The following is a 15748-nucleotide window of genomic DNA, read 5'->3' on the forward strand; positions in this document are numbered from 1 at the left end:
TGACAGAACCTATGGAATAAGCTGTCTTGAAGTAAAATAGTGGATGGCAGCACAGTAAACACAACTGCTCCATCAAGATTAAGTTCTCCTTCTAACAAGGCAGGCAAAGAGGGGAATCTAAAGAGGTGAAACCGTAACAGTGGAAAGAATTATGGAAATAAAGACACCATCTCTAACTGAGCAAAGGAAGTAACTTGGAAACATACTGTGGAAATGTATCTGGCTAGGCATATAACCCCCTTGGGATTAGCTAGCAAAAAATTGCATTTTGATCATCAGTTGCTGTTTTTTAAAAGGGGGGGGGGAGAAAGAAGAGAGATTGATCAATTGCTACAATTAACAAAGGCTCTGATTTAAGTTACTGGAAAATGCAGGAAGAAATTTGCTGAAAATGAAGGGGTGTTATTTTTGGATTGTTGTAAATTTGCAATAATATCTGGAACATTATAACTGAGGATATCCTACACAATTTATTGTTGGGCAGAAACACAAAAAAATATGAAAAAGAAAATATATGAAAAGTGATTCATTCTCTCTCTCTCTCTCTCTCTCTCTCTCTCTCTCTCACACACACACACACACACACACAGACTTATCTTAATGAATTTGCTATGAACTATGAGTTCTCTCTCCAGTTAAAAGTTATCCTGATGATTTTATTTTCAGATAGAGTGGATTTGTATCACATCTCTGCCACTGGTGAGAGACAATGTTTATCAAATGAAAGAATGTGGACATGGCTTATCAAAATAGCAATTGTCTCCGGCTAATTACACCTACCTATGCCCTTCTATTCCATGAGGCGCCTAAGATTCACTTTCAAGATGTGACTCTGCTTTCAGCTATGGACAGCCCAAAAGTATCTGGGAAGCTCATGAGCATACTCTGTTTCTGATCAGGAAGACTCAGAGGAGTTCTGGTCACTCCAGCTCAATAAAAAAGTAGATGCAGCAGAGAAAGCTATCTGTATAGCATGCCCACAACAAAAATAAAAATATATACATAGGTGTGCACGTATGGGAAGAGGAGAGCAGAACAGGGAATTTGCCCACCTGCAAAAAAGACCTTTTGCTTCAATCAATGGTTTCATTTATAAAACATAGTCTATGTTTCAGTTTGATCATTCTTTCAAAGCCAGTGGAAAACTCAGCCGTATTATGCCTCATTACTTAGGAATCCTGGTTTGCACTTTCCCAACATACTTCTTTTCTACCTCCTCAAATATCATCCATCACATTTGGCTCATTAGATCTTCTGGGCAATGGGACGGCAAATAAAACACATAGAAGTGTCAGTGATCTGTTTAATACTCAGCGTCTTGTCTATTACACAATAAAAACGAGAAGAACTTCTAGAAAATCTGTTTCACGGGAATTAAGCAAACTTAAAAGTAGATTATTTTCCAATTATACCTCACAGCTAGGCCTGTTTTCTCCTCCAGGCCAGGTGGAAATATTGGGGACTCTACAAAGTAGGAATAGCCCTAGTGCCCCCCTATCATATCCCATCATCTCTGACCATTGTTCATGCTGGCTCAGGCTGTTGAAATTCAACAGCACCTGGAAGGCCCCAGACTCCCCCTCCTTGCTTTAGACTCCACTAGCTTCTATTGCTCTTCTCTTTGATCTTTTCTCCAGTTCTTTCTAGATTCTGATTCTGCATGTGTTACTGGAATACGACCACAGCATGTCAGTCTTAATAACTAGTGAGCTGAATTCTGCTTCCAGTTGAAATTGTTATATCAACCCAGAAATATGTGAGCAGATTCTTAAAAGATCTTTTGTCAGGTCTATTTATCATCAAAATAATGCGGGGAGTACCTCCATGTAACAAAGGCTCTCCAGGGAAGTGGTTATTCCAGATATGTTCCTCCCAAGAGGTACTTTAATCTTCCCTTGATTAATGACTTGCTGCTATAAAAGAAGCAGAAATGCTATTTGACTTGTATTGAACTGATGTCTCTGCAGGAATGGATAGATGCATTGGAAGCAGACACAGACTCTCCTGGTCTAAGAAATATTGCCATTAGAAATGGGTCATACGAAATTGCAGACCCACCGAGGCCCAGCTGAATGGCCAACAGTTCTTCAGACTAAAAGGCCATACACCACAGACTTAAAAGGGTGAAAAACCGTAACTGATGCCACCTCAGACTCAGTGAACACATCTTCACTCCCTCCCCACGACCCTTTCTTCTCACGTTCCTTCTATTTTCATCAATGATGTTGCTTCTTTCCTCCCTCTCCTATCCAGGCTCGATAATCTTGGTGGGGGGAGGGGACAACAATTAAATTTCTCCTTCTGGTGATGCCAACTCTTCTTCTAGACTTCCTTGGTCTTAAACATGTGGCTGTTTCTCTGGGGAGGGCATGAATATGTTCATAACTGAAATTCTCATTCTTCAAGAGAATCATATGTGAACCATAACCTCATATGTGAGCTCATAAACCAATCATAATCTTCCCTGCTATGGCACAGCAACAGTATCAATGGGGATTTTATTTTATTTTTTATTTCTTTACAAACATGGCGGCATAGGAAGATCCTGCTGGATCACACCAATGACCCATCTTCTCCAACATCCTGTTCTCACAGTGGCAAACCAGATGCCTGTGGGAACCCCTCAAGCCAGGACCTAAGAGAAACAGCACCCTGACCACCTGCCTTTCCAAGCCACTAGCATTCAGAGGCATACTGCCTCAGACAGTGGAACATAGGCATCATGGCTAGTAGCCACTGGTAGCCATTATATCTACGAATTTGTCTAATTTTCTTTTGAAGCCATCCAGGTTGGCGGCCACCACTGTCTCATTTGTGAGCGCATTTTATCGTTTAGCTAGGTGCTGCATGAAGAAGTCCTTTCAGATCCTCCAGCATTCAGCTTCATTGGAAGTCCATAAGTTCTAGTCTTAAGGGAGAGGGAGAGAAACTTGTCTCTATCCAGGCATCCTTTTATAAACTTCTATAATGTCACTTCTTACTTTTCTTACTGTTTAGGGAAGCTTTTAATGTTTGACGGACTATTGTATTTTAATATTTTGTTGGAAGCCGCCCAGAGTGGCTGGGAAAACCCAGCCAGATGGGCGTGGTATAAATAAATTATTATTATTATTATTATTATTATTATTATTATTATTATTATTACTACTACTACTATTATTACTATTATTACTATTATTACTATTATTTCTCTAATCTAAAAAGTGCCAAATAACACAACTTTTCCTCATAAGGGAGTTGCTCCTTCCCCTCAATCAGTTTGGCTGCCCTTTTTTTGAACCTTTTCCAACTCCATAATATCCCCCTTTTTATGTGGAAAAACCAGAAACGTACACATCATCACCATTATTATTAGTAGTAGTAGTAGTATACTGCCCTATACCCACAGGTCTCAGGGTGGTTCACAGGATTAAAAATAAACATGCAGTTGCACCATAGATTTGTGTCATGGCATTAGGATATCAGCCATTTTATTTCACATAGAATCGTATTTGCCATTTTTCCGCTCATTCACTCAGTGAATGGTCCTTTTGAAGTTCTTCACAATCCTTTTTTTGTTTGTTTTAACGACCCTGAACAACTCACTATCACCAGAAAAAATGCTCACCTCCCAGCCCGCCCCTAACTCTCGATCTTTTATGCACAAGCTTAAAAGCACATAGTGGGGGTAATTACCTTCAGACAGAAATGGCAGGGGCGGGGGGGGGGGAGGAGGAATATAATTTGAAGAAAAAGAAGGTTATCGATAAGCCATGCTTTGGTTTCTGCAGGGCAGTTCATGCCATTTTTTAAATTTACAGTATAATCAGCCTGGATACAAACTGAAGTCTGCTGAATGTGGGAAAACAAAGCTTCCGCTCTCCCCATTACCTCTTCCACCCTGAAGACCAAAGCCACAAGAACACTGCCACTTCCTGCCTTGCAAAAACATCTCTTTCAGCTCCTGCCTTAATTATTTTAAGTACAGTGATCGAATGCTGCCTGATGGGAAGTCAACAAGAACAAAACACACTGTATCTTAAACATTTGTACTTCAGAAACAAGACAATTTGAAGAGCGCTTTGCAAAAAGCAAAGAGAAAGGGGGCAAAATTTATTTGTCAATATTTCCCCTCTTTAAGGTAATTGTACCCCTGCTCTTTGTGGTTTTAATAGACTTTCTAAGCCTGTTTCAAGAGTTCATGTAAAGAAAGTTCTGAAAAGAAGCAGGTTGATGACACAAGAAGGGAATCATAAATGCAGCTGGGTTATTTTAAAGGAAGCTACAGTTCAGTTTGTCCATTGCTTCTTTTGTTGGCAGAGCTGGCTAATTAAGGGAAGGTGTTCAGCGCACAGGTTTTATTCAAAACACCCACACTGGCTACATAATGCCTATACTGTATAGTACAAGGGAATTGTTTTCCTTTGAAGAGCTGTTGACCCACAGGTAAAGTCGAAGGGGAGGGTGTTGGCTGAGGCTGCATGGTTGTGAAATTGCATAGCTCTCTCTCTTTCTGTGCCACCCCATACCTCCCTTCCTTCTCTCACGTACACAAAATGGAAGAAGAAGCAATTCCCAGAGAGGTGGTCCATAGAGCAGGAGTGGGCCCACAGTGTCCAGAGAGCTGGAAAATACTGCAGGCCATATGCAATTAGTTTAAGGGTCTTTGGGCTGAAGTCACCTAAGTGCACCTTAACTTCACTAAACCACCTGCCCAAGTAATAATATGAGTATTTCAAATCATACAGCTGTAACAATTTCATATCCAACTCCCCTCCCCCTTTGCAGGTCAGGATGATTTTCCTTCTTTCTCACATATGGTGGCTGAAGGTGGATGCTCAGCACTTATTGCTAAGAACCTGCCAGAACCCTTTTGAGTGAAGTGACAATGTGATTGCACCAAAGACAACAGATAGTAACTAAAAACACAGAGTGAAAGACAGACAGTCAGACAGACAGGTTTCTGCAGCTGCAGCTAAGGTAGATGGGGTTGTTTGTGAAATCTCACTGGAAAGTTGTCCTGACTGCCACATGCAGCTAAAAAGAAGGAGAAATCTTATGTCAAAGTATTATTATTATTATTATTATTATTATTATTATTATTATTATTACCACCCCACCTATCTGGCTGGGTTTCCCCAACCACTCTGGGCAGCTTACGGTACTGTACATATAAAAACATAGTAAAAAAGCATAGTAGGTATGCCAGGAAAAGGTTCACAGAACGGTAACGTTAATTGAATGAAATCACGTTATATGTTAGAAGGAATTAATTCTGTGCCTCATCTACATGTTCAGCACTCTACTCTGGGTATTTCCTTCCCAATAAAGTATTACTTGGTTCTGAAAATTGACTCTGGAAAAACACAAAAACCAATACATGCTGCTTAAGATGTGTTTTAGGATATGTTGAAACACTAGCAAAACCAGTCACTGGCTCATATTTCAAGGGAAATGGCAAGAGAGAAATGAAACAGTTAAAATGAAACCAGCACATCTGAATCACTTTATTTGTAAACCTAAATATCAATGGTACAGCCAGCAGCATCTAATCACCACACAGAACCTCCCCTTCTTCAGCAGCAAAATTATCCAAGGACTTTTGTAAAGCTCCAAATCAAATATGCCATTAATTCCTCCCTCCACGCCTTTTGCTGTTTTCCTTAGCAGGGATAAATAGGAGACTCTTCCAAGTTTCCCAAAAGAATATATGTGCTTTGAGGGTGTGTGTGTGTGTCTATCTATGTTGGCTTCTATTGGGAAAAGAGCAAAGACAACAAAAATTAAAAACTCAGTTTTGAATCCTCAGTGGATGAACCATGTGGGGAGATCTTCTTATATATGAGAAATAAAATCATGCAGCTTATAGGTCAAATTAAAAAACAAAAACATACTTTATATTGAGCACCGTTCCTAAACACTGATCCAAAGAACACTCTGAGTTTATAGCTGTTATATGAGACACAGCCAAATCCTGCTGCTGCCCTGAAATGATGGGGACAAAATTGTACCTACCAAAATTTTCATCAACCATGAACTTGAGTAGCAATAAAAACTTCCGGGAAATGTAAGAAATTATCTCTAAATTATTTCAATTTGTTATCCAGTTAGCACTATGCTTGAAATCAGACTCTCTCTTACCTTTGGCTTCTCAGTACTCTGTTCCCGTTTTCCAACATGGTTCCCCATGGTGCTCCTCAAATTTCTTCCAGAACTATAGACAAAAACAGTGGAAAAAAAGTTACGTTATTCCAAAATCAGCCAGTCAACTATAGTCTCTTTAACTCTACGTACACTAAGGAAGGGGTACCTGATGTAGTGCCCTCCAGATGTTGCTGAACTCCAATGCCCATTAGTCAGAACCAGCATGGCCAAACGTCAGGGATGATGGGAGTTGCAGTCCAACAACATATGCAAAGCACCACATTGACTACTTCTGCTCTACTGACCAGAGGGGCTGAGCCTACAATTTGTTTATGCCAGTTTTGTGGATATCCATGTCCTCCTTTTTTTGGTGATGCAACCTGTGTTTCTGCAGAATGATGTTGGAATCATACTCCCATCAGCCTCAGCCAGCATGACAAATGATCAGGCATGGTAGGGGCAATATCCGGACTACAGGGTTCACTGTGTGGCAGGTTTAGCCCAATGCATAGAAAGTTATAGACTGTTTTAAGCTGTTGGCACACTGACTCACTCGGAAGCCTGATCCTAAACAGCTGTAGGAGTGAATTGTTGTACATCAAATATTAAGTCTGTGCACGCTATCAAGCTACAAATTACCCGGAAGCATTAGTGAATTCTCCAAATTCAAGTCATCCTCAGAATCTGCCTGCTAAATGCTGGTGTGGTTGATTAATATAATTTACCCAGTAATAAGCCACAAACCACTTCTGGGTGTTGGCAGACAAAAAGAAATAAAGATCAATCAACGGCAGCTAACTCCCATTCTTTATAGTATACAGAAACACTATTAAAACATCAATACCTTGAAAGCAAGTTGGCTGTGCACGAAGAATCGTGCAGGCTCTGCTGACATTTAACTACTTCCAGGAAGATTTTTAAAGGCTCTGCTCCCCACAGTGACCAAAAAAGAATGCTGATTCTCTGAAGTGGAACAGAAACTAGAGAGAATCCAGAGAAAAAAGTCAGTTGGCACGTCTTTCCGAGTGGGTGAGAGGGAAGCAGGGATAGAAAGGTATGCCACTTGGAAAGACAGGGAGAACAAAACAGGCTGCAAACACAAGGCAAGCAGAACCCAATGTTTGTTCTTTCAGTGGGAGAATCCATTGAAATCACGAGTAAAATTGACATGATTCTTGTACTGCCAACTTCTTTCAGATTAGTGATATTTTAATAGCACTTCTGTATGCTATAAGAGTGGGAGTTAACTGCTCTTTATTGATCCTTATTTCATATTGTCTGCCAACTTCTAGAAGAGATTCCCCACCACCACCAATTTGTGCAATTTGAGCAACAGCATTTAGGTTTTGCTACAGCTTAGTAGTCAACTGTGTGAGCCCAGAAGATTCTGGTTCACATCTCAGGTAACCAGTTGGCCTTCAACAAGCTAAACTACCTGAACCAGTGTGGTGTAGTGGTTAGAGTGTCATACCAGGACCTGGGAGACCAGGGTCCAATTCCCGCCTCAGTCATGAATCTTACTGGGTGACCATGGGCCAGTCATTGCCTCTCAGCCTAACCCACCTCATAGGGTTGCTTGTAGGGATTAAATGAGGAAGGGGAGAACCACTTTGAGCTTACACCACCGGGCTCCTTGGAGAAAAAAGTAGGATGTAAATGCAATTAAAAATAATATAAACCCACATCGATTTATATGAGAATAATGAGAATAATTATATTGGCCTTCCTTAATACTGCCTCTGGATTAATGGTTACTGAGATCATGTAAATCAGAGGTACCTGACAGTGCACTTTAGATTCTGTAGGACTGCAAACACTCATCATTTCTGAACATTGGTTGGCCATTGTGGCTGGCTATTCCTAATAAATGTACAGTGGTACCTCGGGTTAAGTACTTAATTCGTTCTTGAGGTCCGTTCTTAACCTGAAACTGTTCTTAACCTGAAGCACCACTTTAGCTAATGGGGCCTCCTGCTGCCGCCGCACCACTAGAGCATGATTTCTGTTCTCATCCTGAAGCAAAGTTCTTAACCCGAGGTAATATTTCTGGGTTAGCGGAGTCTGTAACCTGAAGCGTATGGAACCTGAGGTACCACTATATTCCACTTTATGACATTAACTGCAGAGCTGCTCACTTCTCCAAATAATTGAGGGGGCCAGATGCGACACCAAAGGAAATAATTTTTTTAGTGGTGTCACTCATTTGCCCTGCTGTACACATGCTGTACATATGTACATATGCTGTACATATGCTGGCATGCTCTGGTCCATGGGGTCACAAAGAGTTGGACACGACTAATCGACTAAACAACAACAACAACATATGCCTGTTTTTCCTGACAGTTTACAGAAGAAGAATGAGTGTTGCTGTACACAGGTATAAACAGAAGAGAGGAGAAAGATATTTCTGAAGTATGTTCCCGCTTGGCCTGTTTGAAACCAGTTTGACCAGCCTGGACGTGCTCAGTTCAATGCACAAGACAGCCGTAGCCACAGGAACGGTGGCAGACCCTACCATGAAGCTAGCATGAAAGAAACATCTTTCCCAAAAAGTATTTATTAAACTTATTAATCACTTGTCACCTGACAATATGTCACCATATGTGTATGTGGTTGCGTGTTTGTGTGTGTGTGTGATATATAGTAGTACCTTGGTTCTCAAATGCCTTGGTACTCAAACAACTTGGAACCCAAACACTGTAAACCGGGAAGTAAGTGTTCCGGTTTGCAAACTTTTATTGGAAGCCGAACGTGCTCCATTTTGAGTCTTATGCTTCTGATTTGAGTGCCACACATCCATTTTGAGTGTTACACTGAGGTCGGTCTGTTTTTGCTATTTATTTTGCGTTTTTGTTTTTGCAGCTCTTTTTGTTTTGTTTTTGTGACTGTGTGGAACCCAGTTCAGCTATTGATTGATTGACTGTATGACTGCAGTACATTGTTTATTGCTTTCATTTTCAATGGTCTCGTTAGACAGTGAAATTCATGTTAAATTGCTGTTTTAGGGGTTGTTTTAATCCTGGAACGGATTAATCCGCTTTGTATTACTTTCTATGGGAAAGCACACCTTGGTTTTGGAACGCTTTGGTTTTGGAAAGGACTTCAGGAACGGATTAAGTTTGAGAACCAAAGTACCACTGTACATAATACCATAAGGGAAGGGGGATAGGAGTATGTGTCAAATAATACATCAATATGTCATCTAACATAACATTTATGAGAGAGAAAAAACAATGCACCCACCACATAGATAATAACAAGCAACATTAGCTTAAGTATGCAATATATTTCATATTCCTAAGGAGTAGCTGAGTTACTCTGTTGCAGATGACAACAACTCTAAAGGTTGGTTCAAACATCTGCATGCTCCTCACATCAGATGAATTTGCCACTTTTGAGGCCTCATAGCTGACTGTGAGATGACTCCGCTGAAAAGGACTGCGATTGAGGTGACATGAGTCGATATGAAAGTTTGATTGATGGTTTTTGATTTTGAATGCCCACTCACACATGGACATGCAAGGCACCACTTGGTGTTGTAGCCACCATGTGATAAATATACATCTGTCAACCAGAGAAAAGAGTTTTATGAAGCTCTAAAAATCAAATTATTTCAGTGTGCCCTTCAAAGCAGGCCCATGCTGAAATCCATTACGAAAAAATGAAACGTACTTACTGTTTTATTGCAGCATGAGCATGCAGCATTGAATTAGCGAACATATATCATTAGCATTTATGGTTTTTTGTTGTTGTTAATCCAACAAATATAATCAGGTTGTTCTCCACACACTTTGCAGATGTTCCAGCTGTCACTTCAAATGGATGTCTTTACTAACACTTTCCAAACCACAAATAATTCAAATAATTCATATGATTGCATGATACTTTTAGAGAAGCATCTCTCATGTTTCCCAGACAGTTTTGAAAATATCTACAGAACAAATTACAGAGCAAAACTGAGAAAGTTATATATTCCTATTACAGCATGACCATTCTTTCCTTTAGCATGTGCTAACTGGAAAGTCACCGTCCTTCAGTCTAAGCTATCATACTAGCTTGTTAAAAATTGATGGCTCCACCCAGGGTTGTTATGAAGCCAATACAGTGGAACCTTGTGTTATGGACGGGATCTGTTCCAGAGGCCCATCCGTAACATGGAACTGATGCAAGCCAAAGTGCTGCATCTGTGCATGCACGTTGCACAATTTATCGCTTCTGTACATGCACGAACGGCGAAACCCAGAAGTAACCCATTCCAGTACTTCCAGGTTGCTGCGGGATGCAACACGAAAATACGTAACCTGAAGTGAACGCTACATGAGGTATGACTGTAATGTACTCTGCTTACCTGGGAACACTGGTAGAGGAAGAGGAGTGGGGGGGGAGCGTGCCGCCCCCGGCAGTGCGATCGCAGCAGGGTGCCATCGCAACTGCTCCCTCACCCGCACTGGCAGCCATGCCCCTGCAGGAAGCACGCCAGCTCCGCCCCCACCTGCTGTCTGTCCCCCGGTGCCAGAGCATGAAGCTCTGCCACTGCCTGGGAAGAAGCCCAACTGAACTCAGTGGAACTTTCCTCTAAGTAAACATGCATAGGATTGCTACATAAATTGTCACCCTTCAGCTCCCTAGGATTTGGGAGTCAGAGTTTATAAGAGCTAGATTTCAACAAGGAACATTTGATTTCAAAGCCCCATTCAGCCATGAAGCAAATGGAATAGACTTAGACAGGTTCCCCCAGTCTATTCTTATATTGCAGAATTATTGCAAGGATCGACTGGACAACCCCATGTATGCCACTTTGAAGGAAAGCCCAGGTATAAACACAATTATTTAATAAATAGCACTAAATTTACAAAATTAAAGGATACTGTACTTTCAAACAAAATACTAATTAGTACAGTGATGCCCACCCACTGTAAACAGAACAAAATTATGATACAGAAACCTTCCCAACATATTTTTTTTTAATGGAGAGATTTAACTAAGTTGCACTGCAAAGGCAGAGTAAACCTTAGTGATTTATAGACCATCCAGTAATGAAATGGAAGCCAACACAGATTACCCAAAAGTGGAGCAATATGCTCCACAAAGCAGGATCTAGAGCTTTTACACCAGATGTAAAATCCCACTAAGACTACACTACTGTAACCCAATTTGGGCCTAAATGTTGCCAAGTACTTGCTAATTTAACACGGCACTAATTAAAAGAAGTATTTCTGAAGCCATCCTTCACAATCCTAATGTTTAATCTGAAGAACTGATATAGTTTCTCTTCTCACTGTATCCAATTATTTTTGTTGTTCAGAAGATCTATGAAACTTGAAATTCATTGAGATTTTTGATGTACAAAAGGAAGTCCTTCTTTGTGCAGTGCTTAGTTAACAGAATTCGCCGCCGTAGGGTGTGGCCACAGCCACCTAATATTAAATGGTTGTTAGAAAAAAAATGTGGATGATAAGACCATTGATGGCTGCTAGTCATGATGGCTATATGCTACATTCAGGCTCAGAGATTATATGCGGGTGGGGCATTTTTAATGCATTTCCTCTTGGTTTAAATGTTTCTATGTGAGGTTATTGTTGTTTTTAATCTGCTTGATGCAAGTTGCTTTGGGTTGCCCTAGGCATGATAAAATGACTAACAAATTAAAAAATAAATAAATGTTTTTTGTGTATGCAGGGCCATCTTACCCATATGCGCTAGGGGTGCGGGGCACCCAGGCACTGGGCTCTTAGGGGCACCAGGCCGAGTGCCCGGGGCCCGAGTGTTGAGTCTGGGGAAGAGCCCACCCATTGGTTGGAGCGCCGCGGTGGGCTCTTCTGCTGCAGGCAGATCTGCGCTGTGACTTCGGGGGCCACTGAGCCAGCGAGACGCTGAGGTGGCCAGCAGGCTCTGCCCTCCTGTGTGCCTGGGACAGGACAATCTGGGGGTGGGGATCTTTGTACCCCAGCACCGCATATGCTTAAGACAGCCCTGTGTGTGTTTGATCCTGAAGCACTTTCTTAAGTGCTTAGTTTGCTCTTTATGACTAAGGCTGCAATTCTATGCACCCTTAGCTGGAAGTAAGTCTCACTGGATTCAATGGAAATCAAAGTCTCAGCAGACAAGTATAGGATTAGCACAGTACAATGCAATTCCAGCCTAGAACCATCCCCATATCTGGGGATGCAAAGATGCTTTCATTATTGAATTTTTTTCATTCTTGTCTTGGAAAATATCCAGTCTTTGATTACTTGTTATAAACACTGTCCATTCATCAATTAGCCAAGTCTATCTTTATTAGTTACTCATCTATGAGCTGGTAGGCAATTAAAATGTTTTTTAAAGTTGTTTTCTCATAGTGCTATTACATGGCAGCGTATGATATTTCTCATGGAATAATAATTACATGGAATGGTATTTTTTAATTGGCTTTTACAAAAAAAAAAAAAAAGAAGTGTCAGTAGAACTAACCACACGAGTTCCTGTTTGCCGCATTGCATGAAAACATTTAATTGCTTGGTGTCTATGCAAAGTCACACCTCCTTGGTGCACTTCCTTTTTCAGAGTGTGATTCAGACAAACCACTTCATTCCATCTGCCTGATGCTAAAATCATGTGGAACAAGATGTTTTGATGGAAGCCTTTGAATTACAAAATGTAGATCTTTCTCAAATGTGCATTTAAACTATGAATATATAAAGCCTCTGAGGAAAAGTGTGAAGAGTCTCCTGTATTAATTAAGTGAAGCTGAAAACATATTTTGTTGTTGTTATGTAGCTGCAAATTTTTAGCCTGTGCTGTCAAAAGGACTGAAGTCTGGTAATGATCAAATGACAAAGATAGGTGTCTAATATATAAAGTCTGCTGACACTTAATGGATTTAGTTTTGGCTCTAGAGAGCCTGTCCAAATAAAGAGGCCTTAAATGCTGCTGAAAGACAGAAGGCTACAGCTGGAAGGGGCTTCAATAGTTATTGAGCTGAATCCCAATCCATTGCAGGAAATCTGCTGCTATAACATCCCTGATAAAAGACATGTGAGAATGGGGAAGAGTTCTATTTTGAAGGACAGTCAGTGGGAACAGGTGTCGGGGCTTGGCACACAGGTTGCATCTCAACTGATAGAAGCATGGAAGGATGCAGTCTTCAAATTATTAAGTAACCATTACAGCCCCAGTGTACAGCTCCATATATATATAGAGTATATTGAAGTTTATGGTGAAACAGCAGCTTAGGCACATAGGGTTGGAGAGGTCTCTTAAGAGAGTGTCCTCATTCACTTCAGTCAAGCTTACAGCTCCATAATTTTTAAAGCTCTTCTCTGTAGCAGAGAAGATCCATATAGACAGCAGAGCTTTTACACCTGCAAGGAACTGTAATGCAAGGACACATAAAGAGTAAGAGATTGGATCATTTTTTAATCTAGAACTGGCCTGTGCAAGATCACTTTTCCAGCTGCTGTTACTGCTGTTATAAAGCATCAATGAATCTCCAGATTCAGGGAGCAGCTATAAAACTGGGAAACCAAAATCAATTAAGTAGCCTTCAGATCCTTTCCTTTCCGTGTGTGTGTGTGTCATCTTGATTTCTTGTTAGGTTTGTAGTGACAGGGAAGATTATGAACAATAAAATGGATGCATTTCTTCCAAGTGCACATTTGTATGAATACTGATTTTGAAACAGGAATGGGAAATATTCCACAAAACTATTGCCACATCCCCATTTTGAACAAAACTGCTCGGCAAACTGTTCTGTACACAGTTATTTTTAGAAAAGCGAGAAAGGGCACATAATTTGGAAAGAGTACATAATTTTAAGACGTTATCTCTATTAAATACTTTCACAAGAACAGCAGGGATCCAGATATCAGCGATAGCTGTAGACAGAAATTGTTGTTATAATGTTTTTTTTTTGCACAATTTTCTTTGCAAGCTTATATTTTTGCTTTAAAAAATAGCTGGTTGGAGTCTAGACAGCTCCTTCAGACATGCATTAGGGCTCATTTTCCATTTGAGCTTTTCCTTTGAAAATCAGTTTGCCTTCACAGAATAGTTCTGCGCTGTGGCATCAGGAAACAGGGTTTTCCAATAAGGAAGGGGAACTATTTCGGGGGTTGTGTTTAGAATAATATGAAGTTTCACCCTGACTCTCAAGAAAGCATGCATGGGAATAGTTAAGATTACTGGGATTCTGAATGAGCTGAAGTGCTTTCTCAGCATGACTGCTGTAATTCTGTTATTTAATTTCAAATTTACTTGAGGGGAGGGAAATATTAATTTATTCCAACAAATTTACTAATTTACACTGGGAAATATTGCAAAATGTGGTACCAGTTGCAAGGGTTTATGTTCAAACAATAAAGGCAGATAGGGTGTCATAAACATTTAGGACCAGGATATTACTCTGAGCCGACGACAGCAGAGAGAGAAAGTAACATTAAAATGACATTTTTTATTTTTTATTTTAAAAAAGGATTTCAAAACAGTCCATTGTTCTATACCCAAGCTTATTTTCTTAAAAACAGCTCCTGGGCACCAAATGATAAATATTTGATTCTCAGCAGCAGGGAGTCTGCAAATGAGTAAAACAAATTAAGCAAGCAATTGAGCTGAAGAAAATAGGTCATTATTATCCCCATGAATCTGAGGAACATGCCTTTAAGATGCCTAATACTGCTGTACCCGAGGACAGCAGATCTGCACCTGACCCAAACGGCATGTGTTGACACAAAAACATGTGCTCAGCGGAGTGTGTGACCTTATGCAATCTGTAACTAGAATACAAAAAGCAGCCATGTGAAGATTATGCATTCTGGTTTTGTTTTTTTTAAGCACAACATGTCAAGGCTGACGTTAAGCCAGAGCTCTTGAGGATCACTCCGTGTATGCCAGCTGGCACAACTAGTCCACATTGTTCCCCATCTGGATCCTGCAATTTCCTGCCACAGCCTCTCCTGCTGTCCATTTGCCACTTTCTGTAATTTACGAAGGCTGGTGCAGCTTTCCTCTTGACTATTTCAGGAACAGTGAGTGGGATTAAGGGCTCAGAAGCAGATTTGTTTATCTTTTCAGGGTGAGTTGGGCTCGGTTTTGTGAATACGGTTTTTTAATTAAAAACAGGTTTCTCGGTCACTTTTTCCTCAGCATACCCCACCTCACAGGGCTGCTGAGAGGATAAAAGGAATGTTCATAAGATCCTGAAAAAAAGAGGTGTAAGCACATTGCAATCAATTGACCAATTACAAGGCCTGCTGGAACAAGCCAATGTCTCATTAGTCCAGCATCCTGTTTTCACAGTGGCCAACCAGGTGCCTATGGGAACCATGGAAGCAGGACATGAGTGCAACAGCACTAGCTCTTGTGGGAACAGCTTCCATAGTTGACCTGTGAACTGTGCGAAGAAGTACTTTCTTCTTTCCTAGAAATATCTTCTTTTTCCCTTACTGAAATCTAAGCCCTAGAATCGTAAGAGAGGAACGTGAGCAAGAGGCAATCCTATCACGCTTGCTCAATCATCCTATACAAAGGTCACAACAATGTGCCACAAATACACCGTAAAATGAGTTTTCTGAGCAAAGAGCTGCAGCTGGCTCAAGCAAGTGAGCCAAGAGCTGCAGCTGGCTCAAGCAAGTGAGCCAAGCCCAGT

At 40.7% G+C, this 15748-nt stretch overlaps 1 protein-coding gene and 1 long non-coding RNA gene across 4 annotated transcripts in view; one reads left to right on the top strand and one right to left on the bottom strand.

The window, feature by feature from the left end:
- Window positions 1-15748, bottom strand: part of MBP (myelin basic protein) — a 97385-nt gene that overhangs the window by 64939 nt on the left and 16698 nt on the right. The window contains exon 2 of one of the 3 annotated variants that reach the window (XM_081873466.1): window positions 6121-6193. The exons of the other annotated variants lie outside the window; for them this stretch is intronic. Coding sequence (XP_081729592.1) covers window positions 6121-6168 — 48 coding nt within the window. The 5' untranslated portion in view covers window positions 6169-6193. The remainder of the gene's footprint in view (window positions 1-6120; window positions 6194-15748) is intronic. 3 annotated transcript variants of the gene reach the window in all.
- On the top strand, window positions 8455-12822 carry LOC309348287. The gene is made up of 2 exons (XR_014159330.1): window positions 8455-8675; window positions 12670-12822. It is a non-coding gene; the product is annotated as an uncharacterized lncRNA (long non-coding RNA).

This window comes from Podarcis erhardii (assembly GCF_964252035.2).
Source record: "Podarcis erhardii genome assembly, chromosome: 8".
Lineage (NCBI taxonomy): Eukaryota > Metazoa > Chordata > Lepidosauria > Squamata > Lacertidae > Podarcis > Podarcis erhardii.